The following is a 19,588-nucleotide window of genomic DNA, read 5'->3' on the forward strand; positions in this document are numbered from 1 at the left end:
ACAATATTTACACGAAAAAGAAGGGTACATCAGCAAAATGGCAAGCGTTAAGAGTTCATAGCGAGAAGCGTCTTGGATGAGCCGTTTACCCAGGGCTCAGAGCGACATTTCGTGCTCTGCAGCGTCCTTAAAAACCCCCTATGTCCAGCCCCTCTCTGAAGATGCTGACCAACCAAATCCAGGGCACGCCCCTCAGGTATCGGCATCCAATCGAACACTTCACTGCACTGATGGTCTGAAGCACTGACTGGTCCGGCATTCATTCGTTGGGCGTGATCACTTGTTGGCGGGAAAAGCTTGGGAACGGCGAGGAGAGGAGGTACATTTCTATTCTTCAGCAACGAAACCACAAGCTGGTTCTGACAAGGGGTTTTACTTCTCAGAAACCCGAGTGCACGTGGCGCCGCATAGGGCTCCCAACATGGTCCCTTTTCGACAATTGCAAATCTTTCCTGCATTCCCGGGAAATCACTTAATGGCCGTATGAGTCATGCTCCTTTCTTGTCCTGCACGTCAGCGGACATGTCACTCTGTCGTCTCCTTTGGATAGGAGGCATTCATCACTGGAGGAAAGCACTTCTCGACTGGAAGGGTGGACAAAAGAAAGAAAGCACTTCCTGCTATTTCCCGCAGGGGGACGTTTCTTTGTGTTTTTCCAGACGTTCTCTTGACAGGGTCAATTGGGCATTTGCAGGTTGTCCACAAAGCAAAACATGCTTACAAAACAGGATTCCTGGAAACAGGCTCACTTAGAGCCATTGGACCATCACCACATATTCACAAAACTTATCCATGCCCACAGGCGAACAATAGAGCGCGCAATTGCGGATGCTTGGTCGTAACAGCCTCCTCCCCCGCCAGAAGAGTCTCGGAGGGCAGCAGTCCCAGCTGCTGCATGAAGAGACGACTTAATGCCTGCACGTGAACGCTTGAAGCTCGCTGTTGCTTGTCGCGTTGTCTTGATTGTTGTAGGCCAAATTGCTCGAGCTGTCTGAAACTCAACCACATGTCGAAGCAAGCACTCGGCTCCCGTCTGAAGAGACCAGGTTAAAAGAAAACTGCCATTGTTGTTCGAGAAAAGCCCACTCTCAAGACGTTCAGGACCCACGTATTCCTAGAAAACCAAACGTGCTGCTTTACATAGCCACACATATACAAGCGCACGAAAAAAAAAAAGAAACCTGATTATCAATTTGGATACATGGTGAGGAACATCTCGGACCGCTTAGAAAGAGCGGCTAAGCGCGTCCGCATTCCCATTTAACTTCCCCTTTTTGTATCTTATTTCAAAATTGTACTGCTGTAAAATCAAGCTCCACCTAAGAAGGCGACTGTTCTTCGATGTCGCAGTTTGCAGCCAAGCCAGGGGACAATGGTCCGTCTCTACGGTGAATTTGGCCCCTCCAAGATAGCACTGCAATTTTTGAATGGCCCATACAATGCAAGCGCATTCTTTCTCTGACGCGCAATAAGCCCTCTCTCTAGAACTCAGTTTTCTGCTCAAGTAGAGCACGGGGTGCTCATTACCGTCGTCATCTCTCTGGCAGAGAACAGCACCTAACCCTCGATCACTGGCATCACACTGGACCGTGAATTCTCGGCCATAGTCTGGAGCTCGCAATACCGGACGGCTAATCAGCACAGCCTTCAGGTTTACGAAGGAGGCTTCCTTTTGTTCGTCCCAGACTACATTTGTCGGTTCTGTCTTGCGGAGAGCGTCGGTCAGAGGGCTAGCCAAAGCTGAATAGTTAGGGATGTAGTGATTGTAGTATCCAGTCAGACCCAGGAATGCTCGAATTTCCGTCTTCGTGCTCGGCCGCGGGTAGTCTGCTACCGCAGAAATCTTAATCTCGCTGGGTTTCCTGAAACCTTGACCTACATTGTGACCCAAGTAGTCCACGGTCGCCCTTGCCAGGCAACATTTCTCGGCCTTTACGGTTAGTCCAGCTTGACGCAAAAGGCTCAGTACAGCTCTTAGATGTACCATATGGTCCGCCCATGAGTCGGAAAAAACCGCAATGTCATCTAAATAAGGCACCGCGAATGTTTCACACCCATTTAAAACCCTATCCATGAGTCGGGAAAAACAAAATGGAGCATTTTTGAGCCCGAAACTCATCATTGTTGGCTGGTAGCTGCCCGTCGGAGTGACGAAAGCCGCGTATCTGCTGGCGCGTTCAGTGAGCGGTACTTGCCAGTATCCTCGAGTAAGGTCCAGCGTAGTCACATATGCCGCTCTACTGACCTGTTCTACCCTCTCCTCAATATTCGGAATAGGATACACTTGATCCCTGGTGAGAGAATTTAGCTTTCGGTAGCCTACCACAGGCCTAGGGTCTTTACCTGGAGCTTCTACTGAGATCATAGGCGAAGCATAATCGCTTTCCGAGGGTTTTATTACTCCCAATTCCAGCATGCGAGTTACTTCCCTATCCAGAATTTCTCTTTGCCTTGGAGAGAATCGGTAGCACCTTGATCGCACTGGCACGTCTGAAGTCAGCTCAATATCGTGCTCAGTCAAATCAGTCCTGCCTGGCCTGTCCTCGAAGCAGGCCTCAAACTCTGTTATTATCTCGCCCAGATCGGACAGCTGGGATTTCTTTAGTTCTCCTCTCTGCTCTGTCTTTTTGAGAAGCTCCTGAGCGTTGCTTCCTTTTCCGCTGAGGCAAACCAAGTTATCCCCCATCTCCTCGGGAAGGTTTAACGTTAGATTTACCACGGCTTCCTTCTGCACATAAGGCTTCATAAGATTGCAATGATAAATGCGCACTGCTTTACGCCTATCGGGGATTTTCACTGCGTAGTTAGTGTCAGAAAGCTTTGCAACGACTTCATCAGGTCCTTCCCACTGTACTTCGAGCTTATTCCTGAGATCATTGGCTTGCTCCATAGCTAAGTCCTCTCGGGTTCCACTTAAAAGTCTCGTGAGATTACTAGACACTGGCGGCAAGAGGTTACTTTCAAGAACGTCCTCATTCCGTGTCTTATCAAGCTCACTTTCATGTTGACTTATCTGAGATGCCTCGCTCTCAAAGTTTTCTGACCTGCTATCTTCCGCATTTACCACTGTTTTAACTGCCGTTTCCTCCGCTGTGGATTTTTCTGGAATGAGCAGTGTAGCTAGTTCTCGCGCCTTTGAACGTGTTAAGGCTTGCACAACTCTGTCTCCGAAAAGGATGCCCCTCTTTCGCAGCAGCATGTCCGATTTGTTGGAGAACAAATACGGATAGCACTTAGGAAGCTTTCCTGAAACGGCAGCCTCGGTTGTTAACTTGCCGAAAGGGCCCTCGATGACCACGTTCGCGATTGGCAAGCACACACTCTGTTCCTCCACTACCTGGCGGATCCATGCACACTGTCCTGTATAGTCGGAAGGCGACACATACGCCGGATGGACAACATCCATCGTTGCGGCCGAATCGCGCAGTACCTTGCAAGGCTTCCCGTTGACTACTAGGTCATGCAGGTAGGGTTCTAAAAGCTGCATATTTTCATCGCAGTCACTGACATACGAGAAAGCAATCTTTTCTTTCCGGCAGTTGACGGCAATGTGACCCTGCTCATTACACCTAAAGCATGTGAGCGGCTTCCTAGCCTCAAGCTTATTCTTTGTGTTCTGTGCGTTGGTCACTTCCCCACTTTTCTCACTGCCGTCCTTTCTAGGGAATTTGCCTGAAGAAACCTTCATTTCTTCGTTTCCAACTCTAGCAAAGCGCCTTTTCTGACGGTTATTTACACTGAACTTGGGATTGCGGGGCCTATCCACTGCTGGGTTGCTGAATTGTCGGCGCGAAGCATACTCCTCAATAAGTTCGGCAGCTTCAGTTGCCGACTTAATTTCGCCTCGGTCCTGTAACCAATTTCTTTCTTTTTCTGGGAGGCAGTTATAAAACTGCTCCAAAAGAATTCGCTCGACTACAGCGTCCCTATCACTGTAGGAATTAGTGCTCTTTAGCCACTCGCCCAAATTAACTCTTAAATTGTACAGGAATTCAGGGTAACTCTCGTCCCTGGACTTAGTAGCTTTCCGAAAACGTTGTCTGAACGCCTCGGCGCTAAGCCTATACTTTCTCAGAAGGCAAGCTTTGACCTTCTCGTAGTTGTCCGCGTCCTCCTTGCTTAGCCGCGCGACAACCTCCGCTGCCTCGCTGGGCAGAACCGTCAATAATCTCTGAGACCAAGTGTCTCGCTGGAAGGACAGTTTTTCGCAGGTTCGCTCAAAGTTAGCCAGATACAGACCGATATCCCCTGATATCACATATGGCTGCATGTACTTTGACATCTTGAAATCTGCCTCCTTGTTGAGACGAGGTACCGCTAGCTGGGGACAATCGCCCGACCTCTTGCTCAACTCTAGTTCTAATTTCCGGAGCTCAATTTCTTGGTCCAGCTTTTTTGCTTCTCTTTCAAGCTTCTCACGTTCGTGCTCCCTTTCCTCTTTTTCCCTCTCAAGTTCACGCTCTCTTTCCTCTTTTTCCCTCTGACGTTCGCGCTCCCTTTCCTCTTTCTGCTGTCTGAGCTGTTCCTTTTTTTGCCCGATGAGGTTCCATGCTTCACTGAGCTCCTCATCATCGGTTCCCAGATCAGTGATTGCCTTTATAATCAAGGGTTTTCGTGCCAAACCACTTGTATTAATTCCCAATTCCTCACACAATAGCAACAGTTCCGGTTTCTGCAGCTTTTGTAGGTCCATGATCGCTCCGAGTGTCGGCTACTTCCAAAACAACAGTGCAAACTACCAAACCTAAAGGCGTTTCAACACTTTTTACCAGTTCTTAAAATCTAACCCTGTTCTAGAACCTGGTCCACATCAGAAGAAAAGCCAAGCACTCACCCACACATGCGATCGATGTTCCGAGCTGCCCTCTTGGCCGATTGTTGCTCCTGCTTGTTGCTTGAGATGCCACCTCCGATCACAAGGTGTTGTGGCTTGTAGCTTCAGATCCACCTCCAATCACCAGATGTTGTGCTTGTAGATTCAGATCCCACCGCTGATCACCAGTTGTCGTGACGCTGGGGCTACGTCGACCCGGCCTTCACTTGGTAGCGTGCAGAGACTCGGGGTTGAAGTAGGATTGAATCTTCGAAGTTGGTGAAATATGTACAAGCAGGTTTAATGGCACTTTGAGAAAACTTATTTACAATATTTACACGAAAAAGAAGGGTACATCAGCAAAATGGCAAGCGTTAAGAGTTCATAGCGAGAAGCGTCTTGGATGAGCCGTTTACCCAGGGCTCAGAGCGACATTTCGTGCTCTGCAGCGTCCTTAAAAACCCCCTATGTCCAGCCCCTCTCTGAAGATGCTGACCAACCAAATCCAGGGCACGCCCCTCAGGTATCGGCATCCAATCGAACACTTCACTGCACTGATGGTCTGAAGCACTGACTGGTCCGGCATTCATTCGTTGGGCGTGATCACTTGTTGGCGGGAAAAGCTTGGGAACGGCGAGGAGAGGAGGTACATTTCTATTCTTCAGCAACGAAACCACAAGCTGGTTCTGACAAGGGGTTTTACTTCTCAGAAACCCGAGTGCACGTGGCGCCGCATAGGGCTCCCAACATGGTCCCTTTTCGACAATTGCAAATCTTTCCTGCATTCCCGGGAAATCACTTAATGGCCGTATGAGTCATGCTCCTTTCTTGTCCTGCACGTCAGCGGACATGTCACTCTGTCGTCTCCTTTGGATAGGAGGCATTCATCACTGGAGGAAAGCACTTCTCGACTGGAAGGGTGGACAAAAGAAAGAAAGCACTTCCTGCTATTTCCCGCAGGGGGACGTTTCTTTGTGTTTTTCCAGACGTTCTCTTGACAGGGTCAATTGGGCATTTGCAGGTTGTCCACAAAGCAAAACATGCTTACAAAACAGGATTCCTGGAAACAGGCTCACTTAGAGCCATTGGACCATCACCACATATTCACAAAACTTATCCATGCCCACAGGCGAACAATAGAGCGCGCAATTGCGGATGCTTGGTCGTAACATTCTTTATGATTTCTTTTCGCCCTTTATGCCTTTGACGAGACTATGTTTTTGGCATTTCATTTTTCACTCATTTACCACGTTTCCTTTTGGTCGCTTGGTATATCTCTTCCAGTGGTCGCGGTTTATCATTCTCTGTTCTTTAAAGGCTTTGCTTTGGTTAATCTATTCGCCTTTTATGCCTTGGGCACAGACGATGGTTTTAATATTTCATTCCTCACTGTTTTCCACGTTACTTCTTGGTCGTCTCATTTTACTTCTGCGATTGTTCTTCTGTTTTTTGTCTGCTTTTAATTATCCGTGCCTTGTTCGTGCATATTTGCTTACTATGCTGGTGTAGAATAGCTTGGTATCATTCTTTTTGTTTTGCTTGCCATGGTTGTTTTGTTTCCTCCTCGGAGGACCTTGACAATACTGTAATGATGGTTTGTTACTGTACCTGGTGTATAATATTTACACGTGCGGTAAAGGAAGAAGAAAGAGAGCGCAAACGGTAGAAGTAAAGGATGCTGAAGTGTAGGTCCGTTTTTATGTCGTACGTTTACGCAGGTCGGAAAGCGTAGACTGTAAAAAATATGTGTGAAGTTACAGGTATTTTTAGCAAAAATTGCTCCGGCCGTACAGGGAATATCTATTCTACTTCATTTACCGAAATTCGTTCACAAAAAACGGCAAGTTTCTGTTTTCCAGTCGAAACCTCATTTGGAAGGCAAACAGTTCGATATATTTTTGTCACCTGTTCTATTTTCTACCGGAAACTATTTTTACTTGAATAGTAGGTGAATGCTGAATGGAAAGCGAAATGTTATGAAAACCCCGAAGGCACTGACCGGCTGTGATATAATGTAAATATTTATGCTCACATCCCAACCCACATGTGCAATACATACTGTACATGCGATTGCTGTATATGTTTATATCTATTTTATTTTGCAAATTATTCCACACTTTTTATACTTTCATGTATATTACCATTCAAGATATTATCATCATTATCATTAGCGCATATATTATCATCACGAACTGCCAAATTTTATTCTGTATGTAAATACTGATTTAGGATGTATTTGTTCTTTAGGATGTATCATGTGCACTTTCCTTTGTTAATTATGTGTATTTTCTGTATTAGTCATTTGTCGTCGCTCATGTGAATGACTAATGTGAACGTCTAATGTCTAATAAAACTTTTTCTAAACACGACTGTTGCACGGCCAATTTTATGGGTACCATCGGGTATTGCCAGCACCACGAGATATTATTTATGAGATGGAGTTGGCAAGGATTTCACCTTAGAAAGGGTGTACATTAAAGAAATTGGCGCTTAACGCAATTGTGTTGTTGTTACAGACAGTAAACGTGAAACGCCGTATAAAAAAAAATTCTATCAGTTGTAAATAAAAAGACAGAAAAAATTCCAAACCGAAAACATAGCAGAAGAGAAAATTTCTGGCAAGACAGCTGCCAGAAAATTTCTGTATTTTTTAACAAACATTTTTTACAGTGTACTCAGCAGTGCACCTCCACCAGATGTGTAATAGTTGTTACACTAAAGAATTACGGCAGCGGCTGAACGAGGGCACCGAGACAGATCAACAAGAAAACGAGGGCACCGAAAAACAGACACATAGTTCAGCGAGCTCTGCTTCTACGGATTGCGCTTTTTCCATTCTTCTCCTTCCTCTACCACACGTGTCAATATTTCGTCTGTTGATCTGATGTACTGCGGGCCTTGGCTCCATCAGATGCCGATAGGTGAATGCTCCCAAGTGAGATACAGTTCGGCTGACATAGAAAAAGTCAAATTTTATACTAAATAAAACACAGTTGCTCTTGGCGCTTGCCCTATCGTTTGCGTGGCCCCTTTGTCCTGGCCTGTTGTGCAGTTTTTTTTTTTTAATAATGCATAAACTAGCCAGAAAAAACTTTGCTTAAGCACAAGACGCCTAGGGAGATAACCTCAGGAGGTGAAAAAAAAAATGTGTCTCCACATGGAAACTTAAACATAAACAGTGAAATCAATTATTCGACAGCTTGAAAAAAAAGTTACGGTGCCAAAAAACTTGCCAACTGCTAAGACAGCTTATAGAGCTTTCGTGCCAATATTGGCCCAAAATATGGTTTGGTTTTGCTAATGCGATTTAGCATTTCAAGTCGACTCATGCTTGAGAGAGTCGACTTGAAACGCTAAATCGCATTAGCAAAACCAAACCATACCATGGGCCAATATTGGCACGAAAGCTCTATTTTTTTAAACCTTTTTTCAAACCAGATATTTTTAAACCATATTTTAAACCTTGCTTTTGGCGCATGATGGCCTTAGTTGCCTATGTGCCATAAAACACAACAACAATCATGCTTGAGAGACACCGTAGAGGATGGATATGGAAATTTCGGTCATGTGGAATTCGTTAATGGGCACTGATATCGCACAGCACACGGACGCCTCTTAGTTTCAACGCTACTGAAAACGGGCGGCCGCGGTCGGGATTCAACCCCGCATCCTTGGCAGCAGTATATTACTGCGTAGTGGGGAAAATACCGAAAGCAGCAAATGAAGGTTGTTTCTTACTTCAATTAACTCTTTACTGGGCTAACTTGCGCCAGCAAACGAACTAATCAACTCGGCGGTAGCGATAACAGCAATGCTCCTAACAGGGATAACAGTGTGGTCGTCGGTCGTCGTGCCCGTCGCACCCGTCAACGTTCAGTTTAAAGGCGGCGAAGAAACATCTAGATAAAATCGAAAACGCTGACTAGCATAACCTGTAACAAAGTACAAACACAAGTGGCTGAAATTGTTCGAGATCCATCTCGCCGCATCTTGGGAGACAAAAATGATAAAGCTGCATCTTGCGACAACGAGCATGAACAAATAAAAGTTACAAAATTTATGTGCGCGCTAAAATCACAATGATAAAGCTGCTGGTCGGCAGCAGTTGAAACTAAAAAAATAAAAATTTGAACGATTCTCGGCAATATTCAGCTCAAGGAACTAGCTCATAAAATAGTAGAACGTTAACAAAACCAGCAAACAGTTACAAAAAAGAACACCGAAATTGATACCCCAACAAAACTCTGGCAGTGTCGCTGAACGACAATGATGGACTACGAAACGCCGATCTATATCTTCATTTTACAGATGCTGCGGGTTCGGTTTTGCTATAGCTCCGTACAGCTTCCGCGGATGGGCTTCACAAACGAAGAACTAAAGTAATTAGCGACTTCAAAGTGGAACTCGGGGAATTCTCCTTAACATCATTGATTAGTACTGACTGCTGAACAATTTAATCACTTTAACACCGGTGGTCCAAGGTGCATGCCTTTCACTGACAGATTTCGTCAACCAATAAATTACGCAAGCTATGAAGTCTACTCAGAACACATGCGAATTATTCAAGGGATTTGGCTTGGAATTGTTATGGTGCGGGCTTTGACTTTGACAGTCTTACCAACCGGGGCTTGGCACGTGCCTAGCTCCGCGTTTAGGGAAAAAGCCGTGGTGGAACGTCATTAAAGGAATGAATGGAATCTACATGCTTCAGTTAAGAACTATGTTATGAACGTAGACTCAACAAACGAAGTGTGAAGACGAAGGCGATATTCTGTTATTTTGAGCTAAACCTAGGTCTCTGACGTTGCCGTGACCAAAGAGTGGCCGCACTTTTATGACTCTATCGGCTCAGTAAAAATGCAGTATCATGAAATACTACTTCCACATCAAGTTAAAAATTACTTGGGTTTAAACACTTTCCTTTATTGCATTTTAATAACGGATCTCCATGCAACAAATGTGATAGCTCTCTTTATTTCAGTGATAATAAGCAATCAATTTATATTGGAATATGTTGACCTAAAGATGGGCCGCATGTGGTGCTTACTTAAACACTTTCCTTTATTGCATTTTAATAACGGATCTCCATGCAACAAATGTGATAGCTCTCTTTATTTCAGTGATAATAAGCAATCAATTTATATTGGAATATGTTGACCTAAAGATGGGCCGCATGTGGTGCTTACTTAAGAAAATTGCCTGAATACGATCCCAGCGCTCTGGATCACTTTTCTCGTGGAGGAGGAGTTATCATCCACGTTAAATATATTATGAATCGAGATGTATCATCATTCACTTGTATATTGAACTCTGACTGTGATATGCTCGACTTCGTATAAATGAAAAACGTCATTTTGTTTATAGGCTGCTGGACGTATGTTTTGTGGTTTGAGTGTACAAGTGAAGACCACTACTGCATTTTGTGTGTCTAAGTGGTTTGCTTGCTGGAACCACGTTATTGCCCGTGGTTCAGTCGAAGCCACATACGAGCCCTTTATAACAAGCTGAAAAAAAAGGTAATTTCTCAGGAAAACGAAACGAGCATGCATACAGCTGGTTACGTCCGACGTGACCCAAGAGCACAATAAAAAAATAATTGGAAAATACTAGTGTCTAAAACATTGCACGTTCGTGCAACGTCCGGAGCACCTAACTGCTTTCAAAAACTATCCTGAAAAGATACCCAGTGAGCCGTGAAAATCTAAATCTTCCTATCTATTGCATCAACCAGTTAGCAAAGAAAATCTTAAATATTTCTGAAACCTGTAAATAATCTGTTTTTAAAAAGAATAAAAACAAGAAATAGAGTTAGGCTAAGCTACTGCTACTCGTCTTTACATAAAACGTAACCGACTTGTTCATCAGCTTTGGCCACAAATGACGCCCAGATGTGGCTCTGGAATTTATCCTACATGCAGTTTTAGATACGTATATTTTCAATTTATCCAACTGTGAAAAAATTTATAATGTCGCAGAAAATCTCAAATAGACAACTTTTACAAGCACAAACGGCTTACAAATAAACCAGAGAATGTCTTTTTAGGATTGTTAGCTCCATGCCTAACTATATTCACGGTTAGTCTCGAGGATACCGCGTGCTTCCTCTTGCAGCCTTGCAAAGGAAATCAGCTGACACCTCCTGCCGCACCGCGTTTGGTTCGCCAGAGACCTCCTGCTCTGCTTCTACTGCTCTTCACGCGCAGAGTGCGCGCGCTCGTCAACTCCATTGCCACAATTGATTGCAGTCGGGAAGTCATGATATTTAACCGCGTAAGAAATAAAACTTCAAAGTATAAAACGAAGAATATTATTTCACGCTTACAGCCCCCCCCCCCCCCCCCCCACACACGTGACAGCCCCATTGCATAAGCGTATTTACATGCTGTCGTCAACATTTTATATCCTTAGGTTTTGTAGAGACATAAAGCTCCCACGCTATGGCGTGTGTCTTTTGACCGCTGTGGGAGGAGGAGGAGGAAAAACATTTATTATGTAAACTTCCTTTTCTTCCTGAGTGGAGCCCTCAGTCCAGGGCTCCATGTGCCGCCTCAATCCTGCAGGCCCGCCAGAACAGCTGTCGCTGGTCTTGCGGTTTGGTGCTGATGAAGCGGTCTCAGAGACCGCTGTGGGGAATACGGGACTGAAAGCGCTTGCATCGCAGTCACCTGGGGAGTGGGAATTCTGACGCTTAAATATTTGACAAGCACTGCTGTTTACTCTTAGCACCTAATACGCGTTAACGAGAATTCATGGCGCACCACAGGTGCAGGGCAGCAATACCTTATTTATAGTTAAAAGTTCTGTTTTCTGATACACTGCAGTCTTTTCTTCTACTTGATTAAGCTTTAATTTCAAAACACATAATAATGCTTAAAAATCTACATGTATGTATACATGCATGCATGTAGTCTAGTGACTCAATCAAATCTATGGCATATGTAGTTGGCTTAATAGATACATGTGGAACAGCGTTTCATAAAAAAACCCTGGAGCAATCTCTGCAGTTCTGAAGTGTATGACAAACTAGAAAGAAGCAATTCTTCAAACTGAACATTCCTTTAAAACGACACGCACTGTCTGGACATAAGCACGACCCGTGGCATAAAAATGCAAAGTGGGTTTGCAGGAGGGAGAGGAATGAAGTTTCTGGCCTCAGTACATCTGGTGCCAGTTATTATACCCCGTTTTGAAAGCTCCTTGTCTGCAGCTCGAGTGTACTGTGTGAAGCCCATTGCAACGCTGAAGAGATTGGAAAGCAAAATTAAGACCTTCAAATGTGCTACAAATCTTTGCATTAGACTGAAAATCTCTAAAGAAACATGCACGCCATGGGAGAAGCCATATATTTTCTATTTTTAGGTATAATTCTAGACAAAAATAGCATGCCGATATCGAGCGAAGTTTGTTCGCTAGAATGCTAGGCCGCTGCCTTCTCAACTTAGGTGCAAGTATAGCTATTCGCGTGAGATATTGAACATAGAAAAATCCCTAAGATGTGGGGCCCAAGAAAACGAGACCAAATTTGACAGCAACTACCGGCAACATTATAAGGGAATTAACTGCGGTTTGCGGTGTTTAAAGTCCCATGCTGATTCAAGCGATGATACGCCGTGGGGAGTGCTTCAAACATTTCGACCACCTGGGATTCTTTTACGTGCACTGACATTGCACAGCACCCGCTCGCCTTCCTTTAGCCTGCATTTAAAAGTGTCCGTCGCGGTCAGGATTCAATCATGCATCTTTGAGCACAATAGTCGAGCTCTTATGACTACACTTAGGATCTCTCTCTCGTAGTTAAGTACCGCGCGCGGAGTTTGCTACAGGTAGACATCGTAGAAACGTTTACCCGTGCGGCGACATCTAGAAGCCGGAACAAGAAATATTTATTTTCGCTTCTCAAGAGGTCAATCATATTTATGATTCTTTTCGATGGATGACACACGCATGGTAACCGTGTACTGTGTGGTGTCAGCGCACGGCAAGGAACCTTAGCCATCTACTACATTGGACCTCATATCCTGAGTCTTATTCAGCACCCCATAAACCAAGTAGTCATTCCAACGTAGAAACAAGCAGGCTTAAGCTGCCGCTTAGGACTTATCTATGAGAGATTTACAAGTCATGGATCAGTACAGCACTTTCTGCGTTTAGACCGCAGTACCTCTAGATGGTCGTCATACTTCAGGCCAAAAACAGGGATTCATCTTTTTGATGGCTCTAACGGCGATTTTATTATATGAAGATTTCGTGCACTTGTGCACTGTGGTAACGACAAGCTGCTATAGAGCAGCTACCTTCTCTTCTCTTACATTTAGGAGCCATGCTAACCTAGAAACTAGCACGAAATAAATCAAAGGTCACCCTCGCCCACAGAAACAAGCGCCAAGCGCGCAGTGAGGTTGTCGTGCTCCTAGTGGCAGCAGATACAACTCAAACTATTAGCTGAGGGCTAGCTTTAGTTAAACCCGGTATATTGCGGAAGCAATATTGCATAAAAGTAATTCATTCATTGGCGTTTCGCATTCTTCTCTTGAACCCGTTGCTGCTTCCTGGCTCCAGCAAGCTGACGTAGCTAGTCTTCCTGTTTATTAGAGCTTCGAAGTGACAACAGTGTGGCTAGACGCGACCCCTGTACACGACGGAACTAAGATTGGATACAAAGGCTCACATGCAATGCGAGGATGTGAACAGGCGGCCTTGGAGTTGGAGTCGACGGTCGCACTGTCACTGCTGTAGTATGCATCCGTTTTGACTTCAGACACCAGTGACCCTTTCCCATAACCAGTCTCCCAAAAATTGGATACATATGCGGCTTTATATAAAAAAAAACTATTCATATAGAAAATTAACAGTATAATGCAAATATGAATATTTATCTCTCTAAATCAATTATTCGGAAGGCATTGTATAGGTTTATGGAACGCAACAAAAGTTCATCTCCGCCACATGTAACCGAGTCACGGGTGTTATCACCCAATGAAGCAAAAGATAAACTTGAACAAATTGCGAACGGCCTTGCTATTCACTTTCAAGCGTAAACGGTGGTTCCGTTTCTTCGACCTACGCCATGTGCTGATTTAATTACAGTTGAGCCATCGGAATTGCATTGTATAGCGGCTTCTCTGAAACTTGCAGCTCCTGGGTGTGACGGTATTACAGTCGTTATGCGGAAAGGTTTAGTGCAAGGCCACAATTCGGAAGTGTTGAATATTGTAAATTTTTCTCTGGAAATTGCTTGGTTACCTTAAGACTGGAAAGTTGCTTAAAATATACCAATCCTAAAATATACGAAAAAAAGGTTTTTATTTGGATAATATTCGACCAATTTCTCTAACTTGAAATCTAGCGAAGCCTATTGAACGCATAGTTCATTTACGCCTCACAAACCTTGCTACGACCCTGAATGTCTTTAGTAGTGCACAAATAGGTTTTCGTCAAGAGTGCTCGATTTGGACGGATTATACAGATTTGGAGAGTAGAATAAGGTTACCAATAAAGAAGAAGTGTCGGCATTGGTCACTTTGGATATCGCCAAAGCATATGACAGTGTAGAATACTCTATACTGTTGAATAAGGTAAACGGAATTAGGCCACCTTTTTACATTTTTCCATGGCTAAAAGAATTCTTAAGGAGTATGAAATTTTTCTGCACTAAATGTTCTTTAACTTCTGAAACATAATACCAAACTAGGGCCTTGCCTCAAGGATCGTTGCTATCTCCATTGCTAATTAATATTTAATGAGGGAGATTCCTGTTCATCCAAATATCAAAGTGTACGTGTACGTGGATAATATTGCCTTTTTCTCTTCTTCACGAGATGTTCATTCTTTATACCTGTTATTGCAAGCCTACTTGAATGCCCTTGAAGTTTGGCTGGGTAAAGTAAATTTATTTCTTAATGTGAAGAAATCCTCAGTACTCGTCTTCCAACTGGCACACCCTGTTTATAACTAACTTGCGTATGGTGGTTCATAAATCCCACAGGTTAAATCTTTAAAGTAATTGGGTGTATTATAATACTCCCATTTAGACTGGCGCCCTCATATCAAAAGTAATTGTCTGAAAGGTGAACGAGCCCTTGGTCGCCTGATTATCATGAGCCATAAGAAAATTGGTATGCGCAAAGATACTCTTTTGTTCCTATATAAAACTTATTTCCGACCAATTCTGGAGTTCGGCATTGATCTTTTCACGGGCAGTCCTAAATACAAACTACAACCTTTGTTGCCACTGGAGAGGCGCGCTTTCAAACTACGACCTTTGTTGCTACTGGAGAGACGGGCTTTACGACGATGTGTGAGGTTGCCAAAATCAGTTTCAAATGCAGTCCTCTATTTAGAGGCCCATTTACGTGACTTGAAATCTCGATTTGAGCTCCTGACTGTGCGAATCTTTTTACGAGCACTGGAATCACTGTCTGGAGTGGCTTCTCCCATTTTTATTACACACCAAGGTCAGTTTCTAGATTATCATTCGCCGCAATAGAAGCAACCACAATTTCTATTTACTCAGTCCTTGCTGTCCAAAATTGCAGTTTCGCTTTGTGTTTACTCAGTCCTTGCTGTTCAAAATTGCAGTTTCGCTTATGTCAGTAAGACGTGTTGGCAATGTTAAGCTACTTCCGCACTGTGCTTTGAGCAGTCGTTCTCATCTAATGCAAAACACTTGACTACCACTATAATAAATGGGCACCTTGAAGATTATCTATTACAACATCCACGACACGTAGCTATCTTCACAGGTGCCTCACAATGGGATGAAAAAGCAGCAATAGGGATTTATTCCCAAGCACTCGATTGGAGTTTTTCTGTACGGATCTCTGATTACACACCAATTTACTGCTCAATTGCTTCAATCGGTTTGGCCTTTCAAAACGCTCCCGGTAACGTTGCTCACGTAATCACACTCTCCGACTGCCTGTCAGTCTTATCAGCATTAGAAAGCTCGAAAATGCATCTATTGAAACAAACCCTGACGTTTTTTCTTCCGTTACATTTACAGGAAGTACGTTTCCATTGGGTTCCCGGACACTGCGGCATCGTGTCTAATAAAATGGCGGATTATTTATCAAATTCACCTCTTAATGAGGCTGTTGCCGATGTTTTACCCAATATAATTTTGCTAAATATATCCCGTTTTCAACCGTTTCAAACGTTAAACTCCTTGAGCCATGAGCCACTTCTTGTGACTACAGATTTTAATCATTTAAATTTCCATTGGAATGTCCGATGTTGTACCTCGAGGCAATGTGAGGTCTCCATCACGCTCATATGTTGTAGAATTTCTTCCCTCAATCTTTATTTATGTCGCTCTGGATTCACGCCGTCGAATCTTTGTGCGGCATGTGATGACGTGGAAACAATTGAATATTATATCCTCTCCTGGCTCAGGTATGGTACTCAGAGAACAAACTTATTATAAAAACCCCTTGCTCGCCTAGAATTGCCATTCACAGTTCCGGTCCTCCTTTCCTTTGGTGCAACCGTTAAAGGGTATGCCCTAAAACCGGTGTGTGAGTTAATTCACAATTATATAATTGCTACTGGAAGATTTGTGTGTTAGCGCTGATCTGTCTGAATTGTACTTCTTTTCTTCTTATTAATATTTTTATTATTTTACAATTTTAATCCATTTTGTATTGTTTTCTACTACTAATGCCTCAAAAGGCGAATTATTTCAGCAACACTATACTCCTAATTATTAGGTTATCTATCATACAGTCAAATCGACATTATCAGTTATGGTTGGTTGGTTGGTTGGTTGGTTTGTGCGGTTTAACGTCCCAAAGCAACTCAGGCTATGAGAGACGCCGTAGTGGAGGACTCCGGAAATTTAGACCACTTGGAGTTCTTTAACGTGCACTGACATCATGTCACCTACAATGAATTCTGGCTAGTCCCCTACTGTGGGTATGTGCAACTTTAACGAAGGAGAAGAAGAAGAGAGCATGTCTGTGCGGCGAAGGTTGGGAGATTTGTGGGGTGTAGGCCTTCTGCTGGCGCGCATGCTCTTCGAGGTGGGACCCCGCAACATCCCGCCGGTCACCGCAGCGGCGACAATGCTACAGGTGGCCATCTACTGCAGGCTGACGCCCGTCACGTGGAAGTCTCCCTGGGATGTGTGCATGAGTGTAGATAGCGTCCTGTGGCGAAGGCAGTGGAGGCGGGTCATCGTGAGCCAGCTAGAGCACGCCGACAGTATGCACCTGTACTTCAACATGCTGTCCTTCGTCTGGAAGGGAATCCTTCTAGAGAAGGAGATGGGCAGCATGAAATTCGGCCGCGTCTTAATCCTCTTCATCATCGAGGTGGGGGCCGTCCACCTGCTGCTTTCATCTTTCTTTGGTTGCTTATTGCAGAATGACTACTTCGAGAGTGTGTGCTCCATTGGTTTCTCCGGTGTGGTCTTCGCGCTCAAGGTGAGGAACCTTACCTAGAGAGCCTTGTCTTAGAAAACTCGGAGGTGTACTGAGGGCTAAAAAAATTAGTTGCGGTTAACCCCAGTTGAATTGCAAATGCAACAACGCAAGCTTCTTTTGCCTGCTACATTATTCGCCTATCATTTCCTATCAGTGTAAGGTGTCACATTACTGGGGACACTTAAGCTCATCCTATAAAGGTAAAGTCACGCTTCAACTAAGCCGTATGGCCGTGCCTGTGTGTCGTAGCGATAACAAGAAGGCAAACGGTTCTGGCACTTTGATTCTGGTATCACCCTCCCATATGACAGGAGCGACCCGAGATAGCAGCTCTTGCCCGTGGCTAAGGGGTGACGTGAATTGAAATGTCATGGCAGGCGGATTTTTTTAGGACGAGACCGTAGCGGTGCCTCTTCACGGCGTATCTTCCACCACCTGATGTCTCGCTTTGACTGTCGTATTATTGGTTTCGCAATAAAAGAGCGGGGTAGAAGAGAGGAGGACGTCGTGAGGATGAGGATCGTGTTGTCTTTCGGTCGGAGGTGTTCTATTACGCTAGCCATAAATACACGTCAGCAAGAGAAGACCAGCTTAGTTCTGAAACCTCTTCGCCTGCCACTCGTCTGGGGGCAGAGCTGCTTGCCAAGTGGCGTATTGGCCAAACTTAACCAAACAGCCCCGCCAGCCGGCGGACCAGGCGCGATGGCTAGATGCAGCGCTACCATAACCGTCGCTGGCCGCTACTCTACGGCTGCGAGTGTAACCTGACTTGCGTAAGCGCTTTCACTTTCGTTCTAGGGATAATAAAAAGCGAGTATCATTTGCAGCATCTGATTTGGCGCCTTCAGAGCGCTGTGCTCACGAGGGAGGGCATTCCCCACAGGCATCAGTTGCTCAACGCTCCTTTATGGCTGGCGCTGTGAAGCTATGGGTTTCGTTCAATGTTTTCGCCTCTAATATCCGTGCAGTGTTCCAGTAGTTGGAACGAATGGGCAACGACATGCTATTATGCTTGTTTGCATCGTTGGGAAAGTAAGGATTGGAATTAATTTTGAAAACTAGGCACGCTTTGTCCTGCAGTTCCTAGTCGACTGTGGTGATGACCGGATTTGTTGTGAGGCTTCGTTAAGCTGCGGGAGGGAAAATAAAGAACTCTAACTGGTTTGAAGTGCCCTTCATGCTACATACCGTATTTCGCGCTGTTTGTTAACGTACAAAAAGTGTACCGTATTTCGCACCATTTGCTAATGTACCAAAAGCGCGCAATGTTTTTCGCGTTGATAATTATGTTCATGCATTAAAGTTAATCTTCAGCTAAGTTCTTCATTTGATGACCGAATTGCAGAAAATGTTATTTTCAGATCGCAATTGTACATCGCCCATTCGCTCAGTAAGTGCGAAAGTTTTTTTTTTTTTTTACATGAACGCCATGTGGCCAAAAAACAGCAATATGTTCTAGAAATAAAGAGAAATCCTGACACGTGCCATTTGAAGTGCAAACTAGTTTTGTCTTTCTCGCTATTACCTAGCCAATTGATTAGCGACATTGGCTGCTAGATAGGGTGCATCACGTTTGCTCTCATTAGGAGTATCAAAAAAACGCACCATCATTATTATTGCTACCGTCATAATTGTCGTTAATGCTAATTGCAATGTCATTCTCGTCGCTACTATTATGCTCAAGGTAGCCAAGGAGAATTAAGACGTGACTTTCTCCATACCAGGCGTGGCGCAGTTGGTTAACGCGCTCGGATGCGGGGCCGAGGGATGGAAGTTTGATTTCCAGTGGAGGCAGAGTTTTTACTTTTCTGATAACGTCTCGGAATGATTGACAAGTGACGCATCAGCGCACGGATTCCGCGCACATTTGCACATCTTTAGCGCAGGGGATTTCTTTTTTCGACTCAAATAAGAAGAGGCCAGCTCATGGAAAGGGGTGCATACTCAAGTACGTTAAGTCAGTATAACTTAAAGTGCGTAGTATACAAGTCCTAAAGCGGCTAATCCAGCGAGTAAAGTTTAAACCTAGTGCCTACTCAAGGTGTACATGAGTGTACACCACTTTTGATGAGCTGTCAGTGATCTTTTTCCTTTTTCTTTTAATGGTTCGTTAGATTAGCAGAGATGGGCGTTAACAAAGTTTTTAATGGACGCGAATGCTTGGTGTTGTTTTGTGATGCGGCGTTTTTTGTTGCACGATTGCATTCATTTGAAAGCTGTAGTTCTGTCTGACCTCGATGTCCTTGTCCTGTCAAACGCTTTTTTCGTTGGGCTAAATACAACAAAGAACTATTTGCAATATGAGTTCAAGAATACACTCTTTTCGCCCCATAGGAATTAAGCCTCTAATGCATAT

The 19,588-nt window shown here is 44.3% G+C and overlaps 1 protein-coding gene across 1 annotated transcript; it reads left to right on the forward strand.

Moving 5' to 3' along the window:
- The first annotated feature begins 16,761 nt into the window (after positions 1-16,761).
- On the forward strand, positions 16,762-17,250 carry LOC146180482 (rhomboid-related protein 4-like). The gene has a single exon (XM_084577757.1). It carries the CDS (start codon positions 16,762-16,764, stop codon positions 17,248-17,250), a length of 489 nt encoding a protein of 162 aa, XP_084433883.1.
- The last annotated feature ends 2,338 nt before the right edge of the window (positions 17,251-19,588 follow it).

The sequence above is a fragment of the Amblyomma maculatum genome, chromosome 8, assembly GCF_055883805.1.
Source record: "Amblyomma maculatum isolate TAMU_Amacu chromosome 8, ASM5588380v1, whole genome shotgun sequence".
NCBI classification, from domain to species: domain Eukaryota; kingdom Metazoa; phylum Arthropoda; class Arachnida; order Ixodida; family Ixodidae; genus Amblyomma; species Amblyomma maculatum.

Bases quoted from the DNA above. Each gene is read 5' to 3' on its own strand.
- LOC146180482 (XM_084577757.1), top strand. From the start codon at position 16,762: ATGTCTGTGCGGCGAAGGTTGGGAGATTTGTGGGGTGTAGGCCTTCTG.